The 20,532-nt window shown below is 31.4% G+C and overlaps 1 protein-coding gene across 2 annotated transcripts in view; it reads left to right on the top strand.

Annotated features, from left to right (window-relative positions):
- Positions 1-1,871: 1,871 nt before the first annotated feature.
- LOC134725623 (calcium-dependent protein kinase C-like) overlaps positions 1,872-20,532 on the top strand; it is an 86,889-nt gene continuing 68,228 nt past the window's right edge. Inside the window, exons 1-3 of one of the 2 annotated variants that reach the window (XM_063589581.1) lie at positions 1,872-2,093; positions 2,258-2,289; positions 14,321-14,403. In XM_063589581.1, coding sequence (XP_063445651.1) covers positions 1,945-2,093; positions 2,258-2,289; positions 14,321-14,403 — 264 coding nt within the window. In that variant the 5' untranslated portion in view covers positions 1,872-1,944. The remainder of the gene's footprint in view (positions 2,094-2,257; positions 2,290-14,320; positions 14,404-20,532) is intronic. The other variant, XM_063589582.1, reaches the window with a different exon arrangement.

The following is a 20,532-nucleotide window of genomic DNA, read 5'->3' as shown; positions in this document are numbered from 1 at the left end:
GAAAACCATCACCGTACGGATGTTTACTGACCTTACTTTCCGAGTTGATTTAAGACAAAACAAACAACATAAATCTAGCAGACAAAAAACCAACCAACGAAAGCCATACAAAATTCAAGGTTTCAGATATGGAACAGGAATTTATAGAGTTGTGCAGGGTTAGACATCATGTTCGTGAGCGCTCCCCCCAAAAAAAATAAATAAAACCCCAAACCAAAACACCCCCTAAAAACATTGGAACAACAATACATAAGAACACAAGATATTATTATATCGAATTAAATAAATAATTGTCTAGTCGCGCAGTCTTAGGGAAAACTTAAAATCAGAAAAATACTATTCTCAGAGGAAAATCAAATCGGAAAGTCCCTTATCATGACAAAATCAAATGACAAAGATACGGGATGTGTGATGCTTCACAAGATTGTTTTCATTGTATTTATAGCGGTATTTTTCTGTTTGTTACGTAATACCCGTAAATTTCGTAAAATGTGTTTTTATCTTGGGACAGGACCAAAAAATGCGACAGGTTTATTCATCTGATTTATCTCCGATTTAATTAAAGTTAATTTTATATTTATTTGAAGTCCAACGTGCCTGGCCTGCCTTGCAAAATTTGCGGCATAACAGGACGGGTGCCGTATACGGTGCAGGAATTGCTTACCCTTCCGGAGCAGTAGATTTCACTCCCGGTATTTAGTGGAGTTCGTGTTGTTTCTTAATTATTATTTATAACTGTTGATGTAAATGTCTCTTGGTTTGGTCAGTTGAGTCTTTGTTTACTCCTTGGTTTTGCCTGTTATTGTCTTTTTCACAATAATTCGCGCAATTACCCCATTCAAATTACGTACATGTTACCTTTAATCAAGGATTTTTATAGTTAGAAAGATAAGAATTATGATCAAGTTAAATCATGTGTATATGTTCCAGACCATATGAGTATTTGGACCGTACGCGTACGGTCCGACCATACGCGTACGATCCGGGACCGTATGAGTATACGCGTACGGTCCAGTACGAAATGACCGTACTTGTTATTTGATCATATGGGTTAAATTAAAACAAGCGCGTATCACAATCTTTTTGTTTTGTTTTACAAATTATTATTGATAATTTATTACAATAAGCATGCAATTAGATAGATAAAATGAACAAACGAACAATTGTATTAGTTTAATTGTATTTCTGAATCCTATTTTGGTACTCTCGCCCAAGGTGACACAATTTAATTTCAAGTAACTTAATATTGTTCACATGTTCATGTATGCAGTTATGCATGTTCCTTTGCATTTGCATGTTTTGGTAAAGTTGCAAAATACTCATACGGTCTGGAACATATACAATAGGCTTGCTTTTTAACTTAGTTTGAAGGATTTTCCACAATTCCTCTTTCGTTGGTTGATGAAGTCGTCTAAGACTTAAATTGTCTTATACGAAGACTTTGTTCTTTAGTGGAAACAATGTCACCAAGTTTTCTAACATAGTTGTTAGACGATGACATTGTCATTTCAAAGATTATTTTAGGCTGTAATTTGTAACCGATTGAAAACGACATAAATAGGGATCATTCATGTATGATTTTTTTGCTGTATCATGATGACACCCCACAGAAGTGGACAGATAGGATAAAATATGCTTTAATACATTTAGTTGACAAACAGAGCAGTTTCATACCGGAAAAATATCCAATACACATAAAAATAGTATTTAATATTTGTCTTCATACATAAGAATTATGCATGAAATGCACAATCAATACAATTTATTGACCGTTCATTGATCAGGTAATAACATATATACTATCAAATCGATCAAAAATAGCGTTAATTGTCAATCAAGAGCTTCATTCCTTTTATGGCATCAGTGTGACACATGCCCTGTTAACATTACACTCAATTATCGGCCTTGAGTTCAGCGCAGCCTGGCAGATTACACACTGTCAAAATGGCTGAAGAAAATAAAAGCGGAGGAAAAGGTGTTCAGCGAAGAGGAGCTTTACGACAGAAAAATGTGCACGAGGTTAAAAATCACAAATTTGTTGCTAGATTCTTTAAGCAGCCGACATTCTGTAGTCACTGCACGGATTTTATATGGTGAGTTCACTTCCGATAGTTAATCGTTTTGTTGTAGTAAATGGAAATACGATTGCCATGGAATTTTTATGTTGTTATTTCGCTAATGGCACAATTTGACGGCACAATCCGATGGATCCGCGGAACAGTAATGCTTATGAATAAACGTTTTATTTATTTTTCAGGGGTTTTGGGAAACAAGGCTTCCAGTGTACAAGTAAGTAAAACACAAGGAAGTGAATTGTTATTTTGTTGTAATTTTACAAGCGATATTTGAGACAGGAATAGCACATCTTGATTACCATCACATTAATAAGACATTCCTAATGAAAGAAGACTTATACAGCATACATACATGAATATATTAGACCATGTCAAGCAAACTTAATAACAAGTATGTGTACAAAGTTGTCTGTTTTGACAGTAAGATAACAAAACATTTACTTTGTTTATTTTGTATTTTTCTCTGTATCTTTGGACTCTTTATATTCTGAGGATAAATCTTTGTTTACATAATAGGAACTATAACATTGTACACATTGTTCACTGTTGCCAAATCCATTTTTTTTTAATAAACTAAGCTTTACTGTATAAGTAAAAAAGCTCGAGCCCATATGAAGAAACTCTTTTTAAGCTTAGCTGGGAATAATATATGTCAATAAATTATTTTTTAGTGCTAAGGTTGATGGGCGTCTAAATTCAAAAAATGTGAAGTTGGTATCATGGTTTTCTTTTCTTTTTTAATAATTTATTGTGATTTCAGGTAAAAAATTAAATTACCCCAGAGTAATTTGGAATTGCTTTGTTTAACTTTACAAATTAAAAGGAAGAGTTTACTACACTTTCCTTTATAAAATTTAGGTTGTCTGAGTTATATCCCCTGATAAAAAGAACGCATATTTTATGAAAGATCTTAGATAGATAGACGTATCTACACTTGTATGCAAATATGTCCACCATTATGTAAAATCACACAGGTTCCCATAAACTTTGACATCACAATTCAAAACATTTGACGTCACTATTTTTAAGTGATTGTTGCATGTTGACGTCAGAAGGTTATTCGTAGATTCAAAATTCAGCTAGATACCAAAAGTGAAAGTACATTTATTGTGTTCTGCTATTTTCAATATAAGGATATGGAAGACACCTAATCTACCTTTGGGAGGACACAGATTCTAAGCTTACTTGGGGGTCTCATTGGGGGGTTCCAATTATGGATCCCGCTTACTGTTTTGTCAGATTCCTGTATCCCGCTTACACTATGTACGTATGCAATTCTCATGTTTTTGTCATTTCCCAGTTCCCGCAAGACCTCATTTCATGTTTTAACGACTCAATAATTTGACTCTCACTTGTTGAAACCCACTTACTTGTCCCCCCTCTTTTTATACATGTATATTTCTTCATTTATGTTTATTTCATAGGGACTGCTCAATGCGTTATATATTCATTATTGCTGACAAAAAAAGAAATTGCGGCCTGTGCAAAAATTTATTATTCTTTCCAGCCTGATACATATATGTAGGTGATATACATGAACAATCTCATGTGAGACTAACTTGCACAGATATATGTTTTTGTCTCTTTGGTGATCATCCCATCCCACCTGTGACAAAGGGAAAGTCTGTTATATTGATGCTGTGTAAAGGGGGGGGTGTGTGTCACAGAAATAGTCCTTTTACTGGCATTGATATACGTGTTTCTCATTTTTTAATTTAGATTAGACCGTTGGTTTTCCCGTTTGAATGGTTTTACACTCGTAATTTTGGGGCCCCTTATAGCTTTTTGTTCGGTGTGAGCCAAGGCTCCATGTTGAAGGCAGTACATTGACCTATAATGGTTTAGTTTTTTTTTAAATTGTTATTTGGATGGAGAGTTGTCTCATTGGCTCTCACATCTCATCTTCCTATATATCTATTGAACATGATTCTATTCATTTATCACATATATCAATAATATTCATTATCAATTTTTATTTTATCAACCACACAGTGACAAATTGATAAGGACTGAGAAAGACTCCACCTTCATTGAACATAACTTCCTTATGTTGGATATGATGTAGGAAATATTACAGGATATAAACACTAAAACATTTATAGGCAGAAATGTTATTTTTGTATGATCCTTGTGTATTTTACAGAATTCTCACACAGTTACATGTCAGCTTGATATGCATATGATAATAACATAAAATATCTGTCATTGGTATTTTAAACAAAGGTCTATGACACAGAAACTTTTTGAGAATAGAAACACCACTGTCTCAGGACTAGGGGGAAGGTTAGGCGCCCACTAACATGTTAAACCCTGCCACATTCTGTATGTCCCTGTCCCATGTCAGGAGCCTTTCAAATACAGTGGTTGTTGTTTGTTGCTGTGTTATATAAACTTGTTCCTTTTAAGAACATTGTTTTACTTTTCTTGACTAGGTATTTATGTTCATTCTGATTTCAAGATCACGATTTCTTTGAGGAAAGATTTGCATAGTCCCTCATTTAAAAAGATTTTAGCATATCTGTATTTTGGATGATTTTTTAAAGAAATCTTTGACCTCAGCAACCGGCTGAATACAGCAGTCAGAATTTGGAAATGGAATACAGTATGAGTGTATTCTTATTGAATTTTAAATCTGTCATCTGATCCTTATTATACTTTTCCCTTTATCATGATTATGACATGAACAACCCAAAGAATATAGTCTTCAAACTTTCCATTTAAAAAAATAAAATTGAATTGATACACCTCACCAACTTCAGAAGACAGTACATGTACTAATAAATGAAGTTTAAATTTCAAATACGAAGTAGTAGTTTCATAGTCTAATAATTATTCTAATTTCACCAATTTACAAATTCTTAGGACTGAATCTTTTCACTTCCAGGTAACTGCTTTGTACAATCATGACAATACAATAAACTACAATAAGGTGTAAACATTAAAATATAAGCTCTTAAGAACGTTTATTATAGACCTGTTTGAAATATTTTGGGGTATTTATTAGTTGAAATTTTAATTTTATTTTTTCCCCTAATTTTACAACTTTAAAAACCAGAAAATCATGTGTGCTCAACACTCTTTTGAATATAAAGGAGAATTTAAATAATTATAAGAAAAACTATATGGGTATGACATATAAGAATAAGAACCAATAAGAATGAAAGGAAAATATCAAAGTGAGACTTCATAAATCTCTCTTTGAGGAGTATAAATAGGAGGTGTTTTCCCATTTCCCCCTAGTTTGTTGAGGCTGGTCTGTTTAGCTCACCTGCAAAAGAGCTGTTTTCATCACTCAGCGTTCATCCTCTCTTGTTGTCGTCCATAAGCAAATATCTTTTCTAAAATTCTGGGCTAAATTTAACCAAATTTGACCTTATCATTGGGGTATCTAGATTTAAAAATGTGTCCATTATAGGACTGATTGTTCTACATAACAATTTGTTTACTCATTATTGTGTTTTGGGCAAAAACTAATGAAGATAGAGAAAAACTGTCAACAGAAAAAAAATCAGCAATACATGGATCTAAGATCAACAAAAGAGATTTTTGTCAGGAATTCTTTTCATTGAGTCCACAGACTGTTAGTGTGTCCATTGTTAGCGATGCTCGTATAGCTACATGTAGGTGAACGACCCATGCTCTCTTAAAGCCTCTAGTTTAATATAAATCTGGAATGTTCATACATTTTGTACATATTCCATTTTGTTTATAGAGTTAACAATATTCCACAGGCGTTTGTCTTTCTCATTGTTGTATTTTGTGCATGGTGGTTTGGTAATAGTTTTAAAATTCAACTTTAATAAAACAGATGATCGCATTGGCATTAGCTGAGTCAAGATTAATTCATCCAATTCAATTAAACCGCTGTTCACATTATTTTCCTCTATATAAATTATTGATCATTTTGAAGTCCTATAATTGTGCACTTTTACATGTAATAAAAGGATAATGTTTATTTTATCATGTTTAGGATGATTTATTGATGTAAAAACAGATTACTAAATTTACCTAGGAAACATATAATGTTCATAGAAATGTGTTGGCATTTTTTATTATGATCTATTGTTAGACAACAAATCCTGGAATCTATTACATCAGTTCATATTTAGGACAACAAATCCTGGAATCTATTACATCAGTTCATATTAGACAACAAATCCTGGAATCTATTACATCAGTTCATATTTAGGACAACAAATCCTGGAATCTATTACATCAGTTCATATTATTAATGAATGGCCTAAAATTTCCCAGATTTTCAGCAAAAGCTGTGTTATCCCTAAATAATTCAATTTTAGATGTGATGTATCTTTTGATTTGCTGACAGTGTGTCGTCTATCAGCTCATAAATTTAGTAATTTGAACCCCCCCTCCTTTTAATTTGAAATTCTCAACTACTTCTTATTAAACTGGCCTCTGTGATTCCTTCAATCTAATTGTAGGAAAACACTGACCATTGGTGGGCATATATCCTAGCATTAGTAAGATGTTGTGTATAAAGTTTTGTTTACACTCTACAATTTTCCATCTGTTTTGAAACTGTCTCACAGGTAAATGGTACACTGTTCTGTTCAAACCATATGATTTTTCATCAGATGATAAAACGAAGTCTGATTTTAGTGATCACACTCTGATATTAATGTTTACACATGTACAGTGCCATTTTTTTTACATGAATACAGGTAAAAAAAACAACTATGAAAATCAGATGGAAAACCTTATAGTGTAAACATACCCTATCATATATGGAATTCTGATATAATGATTTCTTTGAAATATTAATACTTAAAAATTGTTTTAAATCATAATGAACAACTAATCGGGTTCGGCAGTATTTAGTGTCATTTGTGAGAACAAATTAATCTGGTAATTAATGAGGTTCATGACCTTTGTACAGAAAATAAAACAAAAATACAAAAAGTTGGAAACACACCTTATCAGCAGCCTACTACATATCATACCAATTCCCATTGGTAAAATGAGTTTTCAGGAACATTGTATCTGTAACATGGTTTACTGCTTCTTGTAATGCTGCTTTTAATATAATATAGAAAGGTCTTTGTTTCTGTTGATATTTCTTCAAGGGCTGATTCAGCCATTTTCAAAAGGGGGTTCCCAACCCAACCCATGATAAAGGGGGTTCCAACTATATATGATATCCCTATTCAAATGCATTGATTGTCCAATAAAAATTGAGGTTCCAACCCTTGAAAACCTTTTCTGGATCAATCTGTCTTCACAGAATACTGTAAAAAAAATTTAAAAAAATACAGTACTATCTATACTATTAAACGAGAAGACCTCATTTTTGGTGTCGCTTCTCTTCCTTCCACAATAAATCAATCATCATTCCTCTGTGTCCTATAGGTAACATGCATAGTCGCATTTGTCATCCATTCTTATGATTATTCAGATTGAGTTATTTTAAGAGAAAAACGACAAAAAGGAGTCCGGATATGATTCCGTCAAAGGACTAACTTTTAGTCATAGATTAGATTTCTGGTTCAAAGATGCACAAATACAACCAATCTTATGATAGATAACTAAATATGAAAATAAATAAGCCAATCAGAGCTTTCTCCATAGCATGGGGCTTAGATCGCACGAACCACAACTATTATACCTCCTTATAGAGGACAATAATTATTTTTCGCGTTTATCTATATATGTAAATTACGATTATGATTCTTTAATATATACAGACTCTCTGTATTCTGTCTACTGTTTCTTTGAAATGTTTACTATTTAAGGGCTCATATCAGTTATATAATATATATCAAAATAAGTAAAATATTTTACACAAGTACAACCAATCGTATGATGGATAACAAAAATGGAGAAAAAATAAGCCATTCAGAGCGTTCTCCATATCATGGTGTTAAGATCGCAATAATCACAAATATTATACCTCCTTAGAGAGGACAATTATTTTTCGAGTTTCATATCACGGTGTTTAGATCGCAATAATCACAAATATTATACCTCCTTAGAGAGGACAATTATTTTCCGCGTTTCATATCACAGTGTTTAGATCGCAAGAACCACAACTATTATACCTCCTTAGAGAAGATATTTTTTTTTCGCGTTTATCGACATGTTAACTACGATTATATACTACTTTAATTTATAGAGACTATCTGTATTCTGTCAGGGACTTTCTATGTTAGTATATTAGTATAGAAAGTCGGCCCTGATTCTGTCTACTGTTTTCTTTAAAATGTTTACTACTTTAAATCTTAAGGGGTCATACCACTTGCATATATATTAGAATAAGTAAAACATGCTTAACTTCATCTAAAACTACCTCCAACAAAAACTTTAACCAGAAGCGGGACAGACATGGCCGGACGGACGAAAGGACGGACGGACAGACTAGCCGGAAAACATAATGCCCATAAATGGGGCATAAAAAAATATTGTTGAAAGGGAAAATAGTGATTTGGCAAAAATGAAAGTAAGGTAGAGATTAAAAGTAGGCAAGCATTTTTCTGGGCGTCGGGATCGTGTGATTTTAAGCTCGGGATTTGGGGATTGATCCTTACTGGATCCGGGAATATATTTTTCGATTTCGTGATTTCGGGATATGCATTTCTTTAAATTCTGCATCTCTGGATTTAATAGTTTTAAGCGCGGGATTTCGGGATCAGGACCCCTCCGACCACCCCTCAAATTAGCCTAAGTCATTTATACATGATGCATATCCTACCATTGACATCTTAATAAGGCTCTCAAAAGAAAAGAAAGACACTGACGGATTGTCCTAGAAGCATATTTTATTAGACTAATAATTGTCTATATATAAGCAGTTAGATTTATTTCATGTTGAAACGGTGCAAATTGTTAATTTTATTTGACTTTTACCAAAAGCAGCATTATAGCAAAGGAGAAGAATAATTGTGGTCTGAGGCCAGACACACGAAAATATTTGAATCTAACAGATAGGAAACAAATATCGGGACTTTTGAACAAGGAAGAAGGCTGTTGGTTCCTTTTATGAAATTTCCCATACATACTATCTTTTACAAAAAAAAATCATCCTACAACAGTCCACAAGCTGTATATACCCGCGATTTCGCGGGTGTGTTCTAGTTAAGTTTAATTATAATAGCCCCTGAATTGGACATAGTTTTTCTAATGTCTCCAGAGGGCCTCTTCTAGCAAGACAAAGTATTTTGTTGATGTTTTTGATAAGGGATGTAAGGATAATAATATGCAAAATTTCATCACTGTTATATTCTGAACATTAAATTAATACTAGTTAGAAGTCAGGATAATAATATGCAAAATTTCACCACTGTAATATCCGGAACATTAAATTAATACTAGTTTAGATTGAAATGGTTTTTTTCTTCACAAATTTGCAGAACTTATGATTTAGCAGTCTTAAATGTACCAAAAATTATTTGACTCTTATTGAATCCTGTTGTGTAAGACGAACTATGTAGCAAAATTAATTTTTCCGTTTTCTTTTGCAGATGAGCTTTTAATTATAAAATAACCATTTAGTTTAGTATTAATTTTGTAACAGTAATTGTCTGAATGGTTCTCAACACTTCTCTTTTGTATCTTGCTCAATAATCATTTCTTATATTTTGACTGCACTAAAAGGCATAACCATAAATAGTAGCTGTTTGTATAATATAATTAGTCAAGAGGTAGAATAATGTGTCTACAAGAAACTAGGAGGAAACTCTAATTTTAAATATATATTCGGTAATTAAATAAGAACTTCTGAATAAGGTGACAATCGCTGCGGTAATAAATCACATCTCCGATAAGCTGAGTTAAAACTGTTGGAAGGAAAGTAAAAGATGTTATCTTTAGATTTGCCTCTAAGCTAGAAAACTAATCAGCACCATCAATGATCTCCAATCAAATTATATATATATTTTATTTCTTCACTCCAGAAAAGATCAATTTAGCCGCTGCAATACATTTTTAATCGATGGATAGGAAGAGACATGAATTGAGATGATAGATACCGGATGTTTTATATATGCTAGAAGCTGCTGACTCTAGCAGCTGGTCACCAACTCACATATATCAAATTGTACGATATTAAATATTAAATACTTTTTTCAGCTATTAATTGATATTTTTTTATAGTAAATTGTAACATTAGAGAAAACATTTTTGTTAATTAGTATCGTGAGAGGAAGAAGACAGGAAGGACAGGAGAAAAGGATGTGGTTGGATTACATAGACATGATATATTTTACCTGAACATGACATTGCACAATGTAACAAAACTTGCCTGTATAATTTAGGATTTTGACTGTTATATCAAGTTGATCTGGTAGTCATTTAAACTTTCTTTTAGTAAGTAAGGTGTAAGGTACTGTTGTGATAATATATGCAAAACTTGGCTGTATGTAGAGTAAGGACTCTCTTGTTACCAATTTTGTTCATTTTTTTTGATGATTTAATTGATGACACTTTTCTATTAGATGACCCACATATGATTTGATTTTAAATGTGCACCTGTAATTTTTACCAGATCTGCAACTTCCAACTTCCATATCCTTAAAATTTTAAATGATTGAGTTACATACAAGGATTTTAATTTAGATGCAAGATAATCTTTGGAATAGCTTATTACGATGTAATAGACACAGTTTCAAATTGAGGGAGAAATTAAGTAGCAATGGGACAATAACAAATAAAAAGTTGAACAAAAATCTCTACAATAAACTGATTATGACCTAAAAGAAATATGAAGAAAAGACAAACAAGTTCAGGAAATACTTTACTGAAAATTAAAGATTGCATAATACAAGCCCCACTTAACCTCAGGGAATAAGAAGTGCCATGCTACTCTTAAATTTTATTGTTTGTATGAATTATACACAGATGGACTATCAAATTGATATTAAATTTTATTATGCTTTTTTAAGAAATTAATTGAAATTAGTAGACTTTTCTATTTTTTCCTTTAAAAATTGTATTTTCGTAAAATTTGTTGACTTTTTTTCCATCAAAAATAACATTTTTTTTCAAGATAAAATAAATTTTAACAAACAAGTGAAACACATTTAACATTGGCAATATTCCCAATATTTCAATGTCCATCATAATTCTCCAAGACATTTAGATCATTGCTGGCATTATAAGTCTTTCTTAGAAGTTGGCTATTTCCGTGATATTCTTGTGTGGTTTCTGGTTAGTCCAGTAGTCTGTTATACTTGCCTCTATAAAGCGAGGAGCATAATAGTTTTTACCAAGTCATACAGCTCTTGTTGTTTATGTGAATGCATTTCTATCTTTTTTGAGGTACCCCATTTAACTTCTAAAATTGTCTATTTTCTTTCTAGTATGAGTAATTTGTTCAGACTCAGACCCTCTCAGATCCACAGCCAGGAAAAGAAGTATGTGCTCCAAAGTGTTAATTAAAATTTTGATCATAATCTTCATTTAAAATGTACTCAATTTATGCATGATCATATTAGCTTCAATTTTTGACAAAAACTCATCATTTTTAGGGGCCAATCCAGCCATTTAAAAAAAGGGGGAGGGGCGGTCATAACCTAGGATAAAGGAGGGGTCTTCAACTATATGTCCCAATTCAAATGCATTGATCAACAAAAAGAAAGGGGTCCGACCCCCTGGAACCCCAATAGGATCCACCACAGATTTCGTTGGTATAGAGCAATCACATAACAGTCCATGTTACCTTAGCAGTGTTCTGATGATAAGTTGATCACATACTGTTAGGTCATACTTGACATGTCTCACATTTCAATGTAAAATTCATTGAAGATGTACAAAAAAATATAACCTTTTCCAGTTGCAGTAAGTTCATACAGGATAATACAAAAAAGAAAAATCAGGTCTTATTGCTAATGATATTCAAAGATTATAGATCAATTACAAAGATTGTATAAATTACTGCAGCAAAAGAATAAAGAACTTTATAATAACTTTGTCATTTTTGTGGGTTTTGAGAACATAAACAGTTAAGAAAAGATTGTAACTATAGGCACAAATGTATCATTAACTGATTTTATTCTGTGTGTCACTTGATATAGCACATATTAAGGATGGCTATTTTTCTGTCATCGTCTTTTTATAAAATATATATATAGGCAGATATAAGTGTCTTTTTATAGAAGATTGATATAGTCTCAGGTTTATTACACAAATGTATTAGCAGTAAATGTTATGACCTGATCTACAGCTTAGGTACATCTCAAAGAATTCTTAGTTAACATGAAATGGGTTCCTGGGTAACTTATATGTTCCAATGGAATGTTTTTATATATCTGTATCTTTGAAAACAACCAATGGGCTGCCAACATCAATTCAGTTTTTATGCTTTCATCAATTTAACCCCTACCTATTGAACTATTTGAAAAAAACTCACATTTTTTTGGCATGTTTTTATATACATTTACAAGATTAACACCTTCTTGTAATTTGTACATAAATATTTGATCTAATCAGTATCCCAAGTATTTGACCTTATGGTCAGTGTACAGTAATTATTGAGATTGATGTGTGGTGTCAGTCAGTAAGGAACATATGATGAACATAATACATCATGTAACATACCATAATAATCTTGTTCACAAATTGTCTTTTTGTAAATACATGTAGTTTGTAGGATAACAAGCAGACGGCTTTGGACTTATCATTCTATTGTCTGCCATCAGCAAACATACAGTATATATTATAAAAAGCCTTTGCTCAATCATTAGAATAAATGCAGACACAAAAACAAAGGAATATCTTTTCTTGAATTTTACTGCCCCCCTAATTTAGATAATTCTTTTAAGATTAAAAACTGTACTAAAAACTGTCCCTGTTTTATTCAGTCTCTATATACAAAGGATTTTTGGAATGGGGCTGCGGGTTTACTTAACATAAAATTATTTAAAAAATTCTCCGATTTACACCCATAAAAGGAGACACTATATCCAGTTATTTTGTAACATTTCACACATGCAAATGCACTAAATGATGATGGTTTGACACAAGCATGCTAAAATAAATTTGTTTTTTGTTTCATATTTTATTAACCAAGGTTTTCTATATCTTAACATATAGTGTGAAATTTTCTAATTAATGAAGGCCTTACGATAACCTTGAGTTTTTCCATGTTTTTAAACATGTATTTATAAAACAGATTTCCTGAATAACTAATCCAAGCTGGCCCATGATTGAATTGTTTGTGTTCTTCATTCTTGGGCTTAATATTTTTTCCAATATTTTAAATTCTTGGAAGAGCTATTCTTTTTATAACATTGACTTTAATTTTATAGAAAATACAAGGAAGTATATGTTTATTTCATGCTTTCTCACTTTGTTTTGCTGTAACTTCGTGACAGCCTAAATGTCAACAACATTTGTTGTTGTATTACATTGTGAGTGTTAGAGTGATAAAATACAGGAATCCTTTCACATGTAAAATATTGATGATACAAGTGGAGAATGACAGCATTTTCATAGCAGCAAAATTAATAGTTATCACTGTTTGCTGTCATGTTCAGTGACAAATATTTCATGCATGTTCATGACAATAGGATTTTTTATTTTTTTTTAGACAAAATCAAATGTGCTTAATTCCAAATTCATTTAAAAAAAATCTGAAACCTCTGGAATGAAACAAGAAATGGGTAAAAAAAACTTCAAATGATTGTAGAAATGAATAATATTAACTTTGGCATTTGTATATTTTTGAACTGGACCAGAATAGTTTCACATGGTATATTAAATCAGACACAGCATCATAATATCAATTTTAAACACATTATTTTGTTTAATATCAGGTTTCTGTTGAGGGAAACAAACTTCTCACATGGTAAATCAACAAGGTAGATTCTTAAAGAGGCATACACCATCTTATAAGATTAGTTGCCATTGCAATATAAAGATATGATGCAGTACACAGGATAGAATTTAGTTGTTCATCAGACAGGCCACCTCATCAACTCTCAAAAGTGTTATTTAAAGGGTTTGGTTATTGTAATGAACAGAGTGCCTGCTGACACCCCTTCAATACAAAAATTAGATATAATATTTCAATCAGATTTGGTGTTCATTAATACATCCATATAACACAGCAATAATTCCTTTATGACCTCAAACCAGGGATCTTACTGTTAGAGGGACAAATTCTAGGTTCCTTGTTACTTAACTACATTTTACGTCTTAATAGCTTGCTAGTCTAGATGTACATTTTCAAAGATGTATATGAAATAATGGCAGTTTTGTTATTGTGTTATAATTAATATTTTTCTCTATTACAGTATGTAGTTTTGTAGTACACAAGAGATGTCATGAGTTTGTATCATTCGGATGTCCTGGTGCCGACGCGGGACCAGACTCAGATGTAAGTAGATCATATATAATACAAAACCAGTTGTGTTGTTTAAAAAATGTGATGTAAATAATCTTGCATAAGGAAGATATGTTATAAAATATTCATTTGAAGAGCTTATATCTTTAGACTTGAGTTTTCACAATGAAACAAATATACTGTTGTTTAAAGTGTGCATTCATTGTTCTTCTTTTGATGTGAAAAAGATGAAAAGATTATCCCAGAAATAAAGACATTTTATTTTAGTTTGAATAATTCTCTTGAATATAAGAAAATCATGACTAGAATATTTTTCTAAGAAAAGTCTGAATAAATACTTTTTTGCTTTTAAAATGCTTTAGAAGTTCGTTGCAATAGATTGTCATGAAAAGACTATACATAAAATCTCTTGAATACAGTGAAAGACATTAGCGAAAATCTAATCTTAAGATCAATCTAATTACAGTGTTTAACCACAGAGTTTATTTTCTTCATTTCAAATAGAAAGTAGTTAAAAAGATGCAGTGAATAGGTTTTATATGATGAAATTCAATAAAACCTTGTATTGTGAAATTCCTGCAGACAGGATTCACTTTAAAATGCACGAACATTAATCTGATTAGTTTGCAACAATTAAGTCTGATTTACTGATGTAATGCATGGACTAGAAAACTGATTTCATTTGAAATGAAAAAAAAAAGTTTCTCGTCTTTTTAGTGCATAAATGGTTGTGAGGTGATGTTGTCCTTTATATTCCCTTGGTTTTCTTATAAAGTTTTCAACATGGTATTATCATCTTTAATGGAATATGTCTGTTTTATCCTGTAAGGTAGTCTTGTGCATTGCAGGTTTTTATAGAAAAGGTGAAAAAGTTTCTTGTTATCATCTGAAGTGATTTATTGTACGGAGGGGTTTATATTCCTATCAATGATGATGGTATAAGGGTATACTATTGTCCTTCAGTCAGTGCAGACAATAAGAAATCTTACATTAATTCCAATTGTTTCTATGAAATAGTTATATAAAAAAACTTAGAAAGAAGACTTATAATAAGTTAAATCATGCTCTCTTCAAGTCAAAATTTAGGCACAACCGTGTTACTTGCGTTAGTTTTCTTAGGAAGCGAAGGATATTCTTTACCATGAATGGTTTAAAAATTAAGTGAGAAAATCCCAGATTTCTGTCATTTGACAGCCTCTTGTTTAACTCTTAATTAACCATGGGCGTGAGCAATAAATGAAGATTAGTATGAAAATTTGAAATTTTAATGTGTTTTTCTACTGGAAATTATTTTCTACGAAAAAGTAGCAGACCATTTATCAGCTTTGGCCTTTTAAAATGGAAATGTTACCAATGTAGTCTCCAAAGTGATTAGATGGATTAAATTTTATTTTACAGTGTATTGATGTGTTAAATACAACTCATCATAGGCTAAAAACTTATAGATTTTATAACAGCTTTTAATGAATCAGTAATTTACACATGGATTAAGTGGAAGCTCCGTATAATTCTAGAACACACCACATATAATGTTATGTTGCTTTCATGATGTTAGCAGAAGTGAATAAAAAAATAATCCTATGAAAATGATTTATTTTATTGACCTTTTACATTTATTTCTACAAAGCAAAATCAATTTCTGACCAATATCCAGCAATAATTATTAATAACTCCAGAAATACTTTATATGGCAAACACAGTTCAGATTTACTTAACAGAATACATCTATATGAATTAATGGAAACAGCAACTCAACGACTTTTAGAGGTCTGTGTTCAACAACAGAAAGGTCAAAGGTGTATATAAAATATATCAAGATCTGAATCCTCTTGTGTCTAAATAGTTGTGAAAAATAAACAGAAACTATCTAAATTTGGTGATCAACACAAATTTTTCCAAAACAAACCTCCCATTCTATTCTTGATCACAGGACTAAAAAGGGTATTTGAATAAATTATAATTTTTAGCTTAAAAAAGTACATCTTTTAAAGATTTCACATAGAAAATATTTTAAATTCAATCATAAGAATACATAAAAAGCAATCTTAATGACATAAAAAACTTTAAATGGCAAAGTACATGTACATGTATATATAAAAAATAAGATGTGTTATTGCCAATGAGACAATTCTCTACAAGAGACCAAATGAAACAGAAATTAACAACTATAGGTCACTGTACAGCCTTCAACAATGAGCAAAGCCCAAATCATTAGTCTGCTATATAAGGACCCTATATGACAAATGTTATTAATTCAAACAAGAAAACTAACTTAGACAATGTTCTTTAAAAACTTTTTTTTAAGGGGACACAAAATTCATTGACTGTTTTGAAGATCGGGGTTTTTCATGTCAACAGGATGTGTATGCTGTTTTGGTCTTATCTATTGGTCCTATCGTGATGCAGTTTAGAACAGGAATCATACACTAAAACTTGTATCATTGACAATCTTATTTGATTTGATCTGGATTGCTACAGTAGAGGCATTGAAGAGTAATTGGATTTGAATCCTAGAGAACGTATAATTGGTGATTCTGAAGATTTTATTTGCCCTGAGAGACCATATGTGGAGTTGCTTTATGATTTGTAATGTATCAATTTTGAAAATTTAGAAACTCTTGAGGCTTTTTCAATGTATTGATCAGTAAAGTTTTGATGTTTTGTTCTTTTGGTAATGAGTTCTGTCTCCGTTATTTACATTTAAATTTGATTTGCACATTTCTTTATTGATCTTATGCTGTATCTTGTCTTAATTAGTTTGAGATACATATCAGAATGGATAACTTTTAATCTAGGTATATTCTGCCATGCTGACCTACTAAGAACTTGTTTTTTGTTTCACATTCTGTCACAATGGCCTTTTTTTTGTAACTAATTGTTTAGGTAACATGTTGCGTTTATGATTTTTTATTTCACAGATGGTTTAATTCATTTATGATTACATTTCTGACTATGACTATAACATGTCAGCTGCATCAATTAATGAATATATTGAAGATACGTGAAAGAGACAGCTACCAAACAACACAAAGTAACACAAATAGACAGTGTTGAAGGCTATACAGCAACCTTTAATCGCTTAAATCTACATCATTTGAACACTGTTGGATAGTTGTGTCCTTATTCTTTTTTGAGAAGTTTATGTATGGTCTCTAAAAATAGGAAAGGGGCCTTGGTGGATGAGTTGTCTAAGTTAGTTAAAACTTTTGAAACACCTAAGCCTGTCAACACTGAGGTTACAGTCAGTTTGAATCTCACAAATTGGCAGTTGCATTTGACTCCAATCTTAACTGACTTAAAGATTGTCAGATTTCCTACCAAAGGTCAGTGGTTCTCTCCAGCCATTCTGGCTTGAGACTCCACCAATAAAAACTGACTGCCACCAAATAGCTTATAGTGCTGAGAGTGGCATTAAACACCAACCAATCAATACATTCAAAAATAGGTCAATGTGGCAATATCTAAATGATCTGGTGATTATTGTTTTTTCTCTCTCAAAGATTGCAACTTATTTTAGGCAATTAATTAGTATTGGCCTTGTCTGTGTTGACTATATGAATCTGTAAAGAAATTTGTTCCCTTGAAGGAATATTCCGATTTGTAACCATCATTTGGTTTAGCTGGAGTCGTATTACTGATTATTGGTGTTATTCTAAAACGAAATTAAATAGTGTGATTAATGTTTATATTGCATTCAGATAGTGTTTGTTTAGTTGGATAATGTGTCGACTTTGTTGAGATTAATGTTTGTGGAATAATGATTCCTTATTTAGTGTATTGAGATGTCAAGTGATCATGATGGCTATAAATAGGCATTTAAAAGATTTGTGCACATAATGTTTTTAGTGCGATAACAAGTCTGTTGGAAAAACATGTAGATAATTGTTCTTGTAAAAAGGTCATCAAACATATGAAAAAGAATTATTTTATTTGATTTGAAAGGAAGTGATTTATTTTTCTACTTTATGGTTTTTCCTTAGCAATTCTTTGAAGTCACTTGATCAGAAAGACTTGTGTTATGCATCTGCAAGCTTCATATTTTTTTTCTAAATTCTTCCCCATGACCTTAAATTTGACCTCATACCCATTTGTGCATGTAGTAAAAAAAAACCTGACTTGATATTGACGTAACTGAGTGGGTGGGGAGTGGGGGAGGGTTTTAACTTCATTGCTAGCTACCCTAGTATACATTACCCAGGTAATCAAAAATAAGCTTTTTAATTATGTAGTGAAAAAAGATCATATATTATGAGTTTCGAATTGCAACTTTTGACCTTATGATTGGGATTTAATGTAGCTTTTTATAATCTCTCATTATAGTTATTGATGTAAGATATTTTTGAATTCATTTCCCATGTTATTGATAGACTGATTTTAAAGGTATAATGTAATATAATATTTTTAAAAAAGGAAACTGTTTTCTATAAATAGGAAAAACTAATGATTACAGTATGTATTGACTATGTTAAAGTTTTGATAGGTTGTTTAATGTTGTATAAAGTTTTACGATATCTGTGCCATCATATTGTGGTGTTAATGGATCCAGTTCATTTTCAGCTTTCCGGATTGAATTTACATCCTGAACTATCGCTTCCTGTAGTAAAACAAAACAATAAACTACGCTCATATTAAGGCTATACTCACTTGTACATATGACATCCAATCAATATATATATTCTAATCCATTTTATATGAGAATTTTTTTTATTTATCCCATTTTATATGACAAAATTTAAATTTATCCTCATTGTTTCGTTAAAGATTTTTACATACATTTGAAAAAATGAATTCTGTGTTATTGTTTGATTTTTATTGTGCCTTATGCCAACTTTAGATTGATTGACATAGGCAAAACCAGTTCCTTAGGTTAGACCTTATTTAAGATCAATATTAAGGGTCAAAGGTGAAGGTCACCAGATAGAATTAAAACCTTTGAGATTGTGATGTATAACGACTCAAATTGAGTTTGGAATGAAAAAAAATATTATTTCTCTCTGATTTGTGTAAATATTAAATCCAGTATGAAAAATTGTTTAAGGACCTATACTTCTAGCGTAAACAGTGAATATGAAAAATTATGAATTAGAAAGAATCCATTTCAACCTATGTGAAACAGAAATATTTATTTCTCACTGTTTTGAAGACCCATTGGTGGCCTTGGGCTCTTTTCTGCTCTTTGGTCTGGTTATTGGCCCTTTGACAAAATCCCTGTTCCCTTTCTCAATTTTATTGTGCATTTATTTAAGATATTCATTCTGTAAGGTAAAATTTGATGTCTACAGTATTTATTTGTTAGATCAAGTCCTAATGTAGAGTTGATTGTTTAGCCTTAACTGAAAAAGTCCATTGACATAATATTAATATACAGGCTTATCCCTAGTCAGCATTGTAGGCCAGATGAATTACATTAATCAGGTTAACTTACTTTAACAGTATGTGTGTTAAGCATATTATATTTAATTTAGTGTCATTTAGTTTCTAAATACAGAACTTAAATATTTTGTGCCTGTCATTCGATATCAAATAACAATCACTAAGGATCAATTTGAAGGGAAATACTTTAAATAGGTTTCTGTACAGATCTAAAATCAATCAGAAATTTAAAAAAAATTATGACAAAAATAATCTACTGCCTTTAAAAATAGATCATGTGCTTTAAAATAACGTTTGTTATAAAAACATCATTTTGAAAGGTTATTTTGATGTTGAAACCTCTAGAGGCAAACCAAAAGTCGATTGAATTGATAATCTGTTTTGTATGAGTAGATTTTTTTCAATAATTCTGTCATTGATGGATATATCATGTATATTATGATATTCCTGTCTATCATTTCAATACAATGTTGTTTGAATCAGCTCAAAGTTTCTGCTTTGGTTGCAGATTTTTCTTCAAACTGTCTTTAATCAGGAACCCTCTGTAATTGTGAATATTTAGGTACTAACGGCAGAAAATGACTGTTTCTAAGTTATTCATCACTTTGATAGATTTGGATGATTAAGGGTTTGTTACGGTATTTGGTTTCTGATGTACTTAGTTGTCTCATTGGCAATCACCACATCTCCATATTATATATGGACTTTATTAACTCCCATAACTAATATAAACGTCTCAGCACACAGATATCTTTTTCATTATAAGTATAATTTACATGATAAGTTAAA

This window comes from Mytilus trossulus, chromosome 7 (genome assembly GCF_036588685.1).
Source record: "Mytilus trossulus isolate FHL-02 chromosome 7, PNRI_Mtr1.1.1.hap1, whole genome shotgun sequence".
Taxonomy (NCBI): Eukaryota; Metazoa; Mollusca; class Bivalvia; order Mytilida; family Mytilidae; genus Mytilus; species Mytilus trossulus.
Note: the sequence above shows the minus strand (reverse complement) of the source record. Positions and strands in the feature narration are given on the sequence as shown.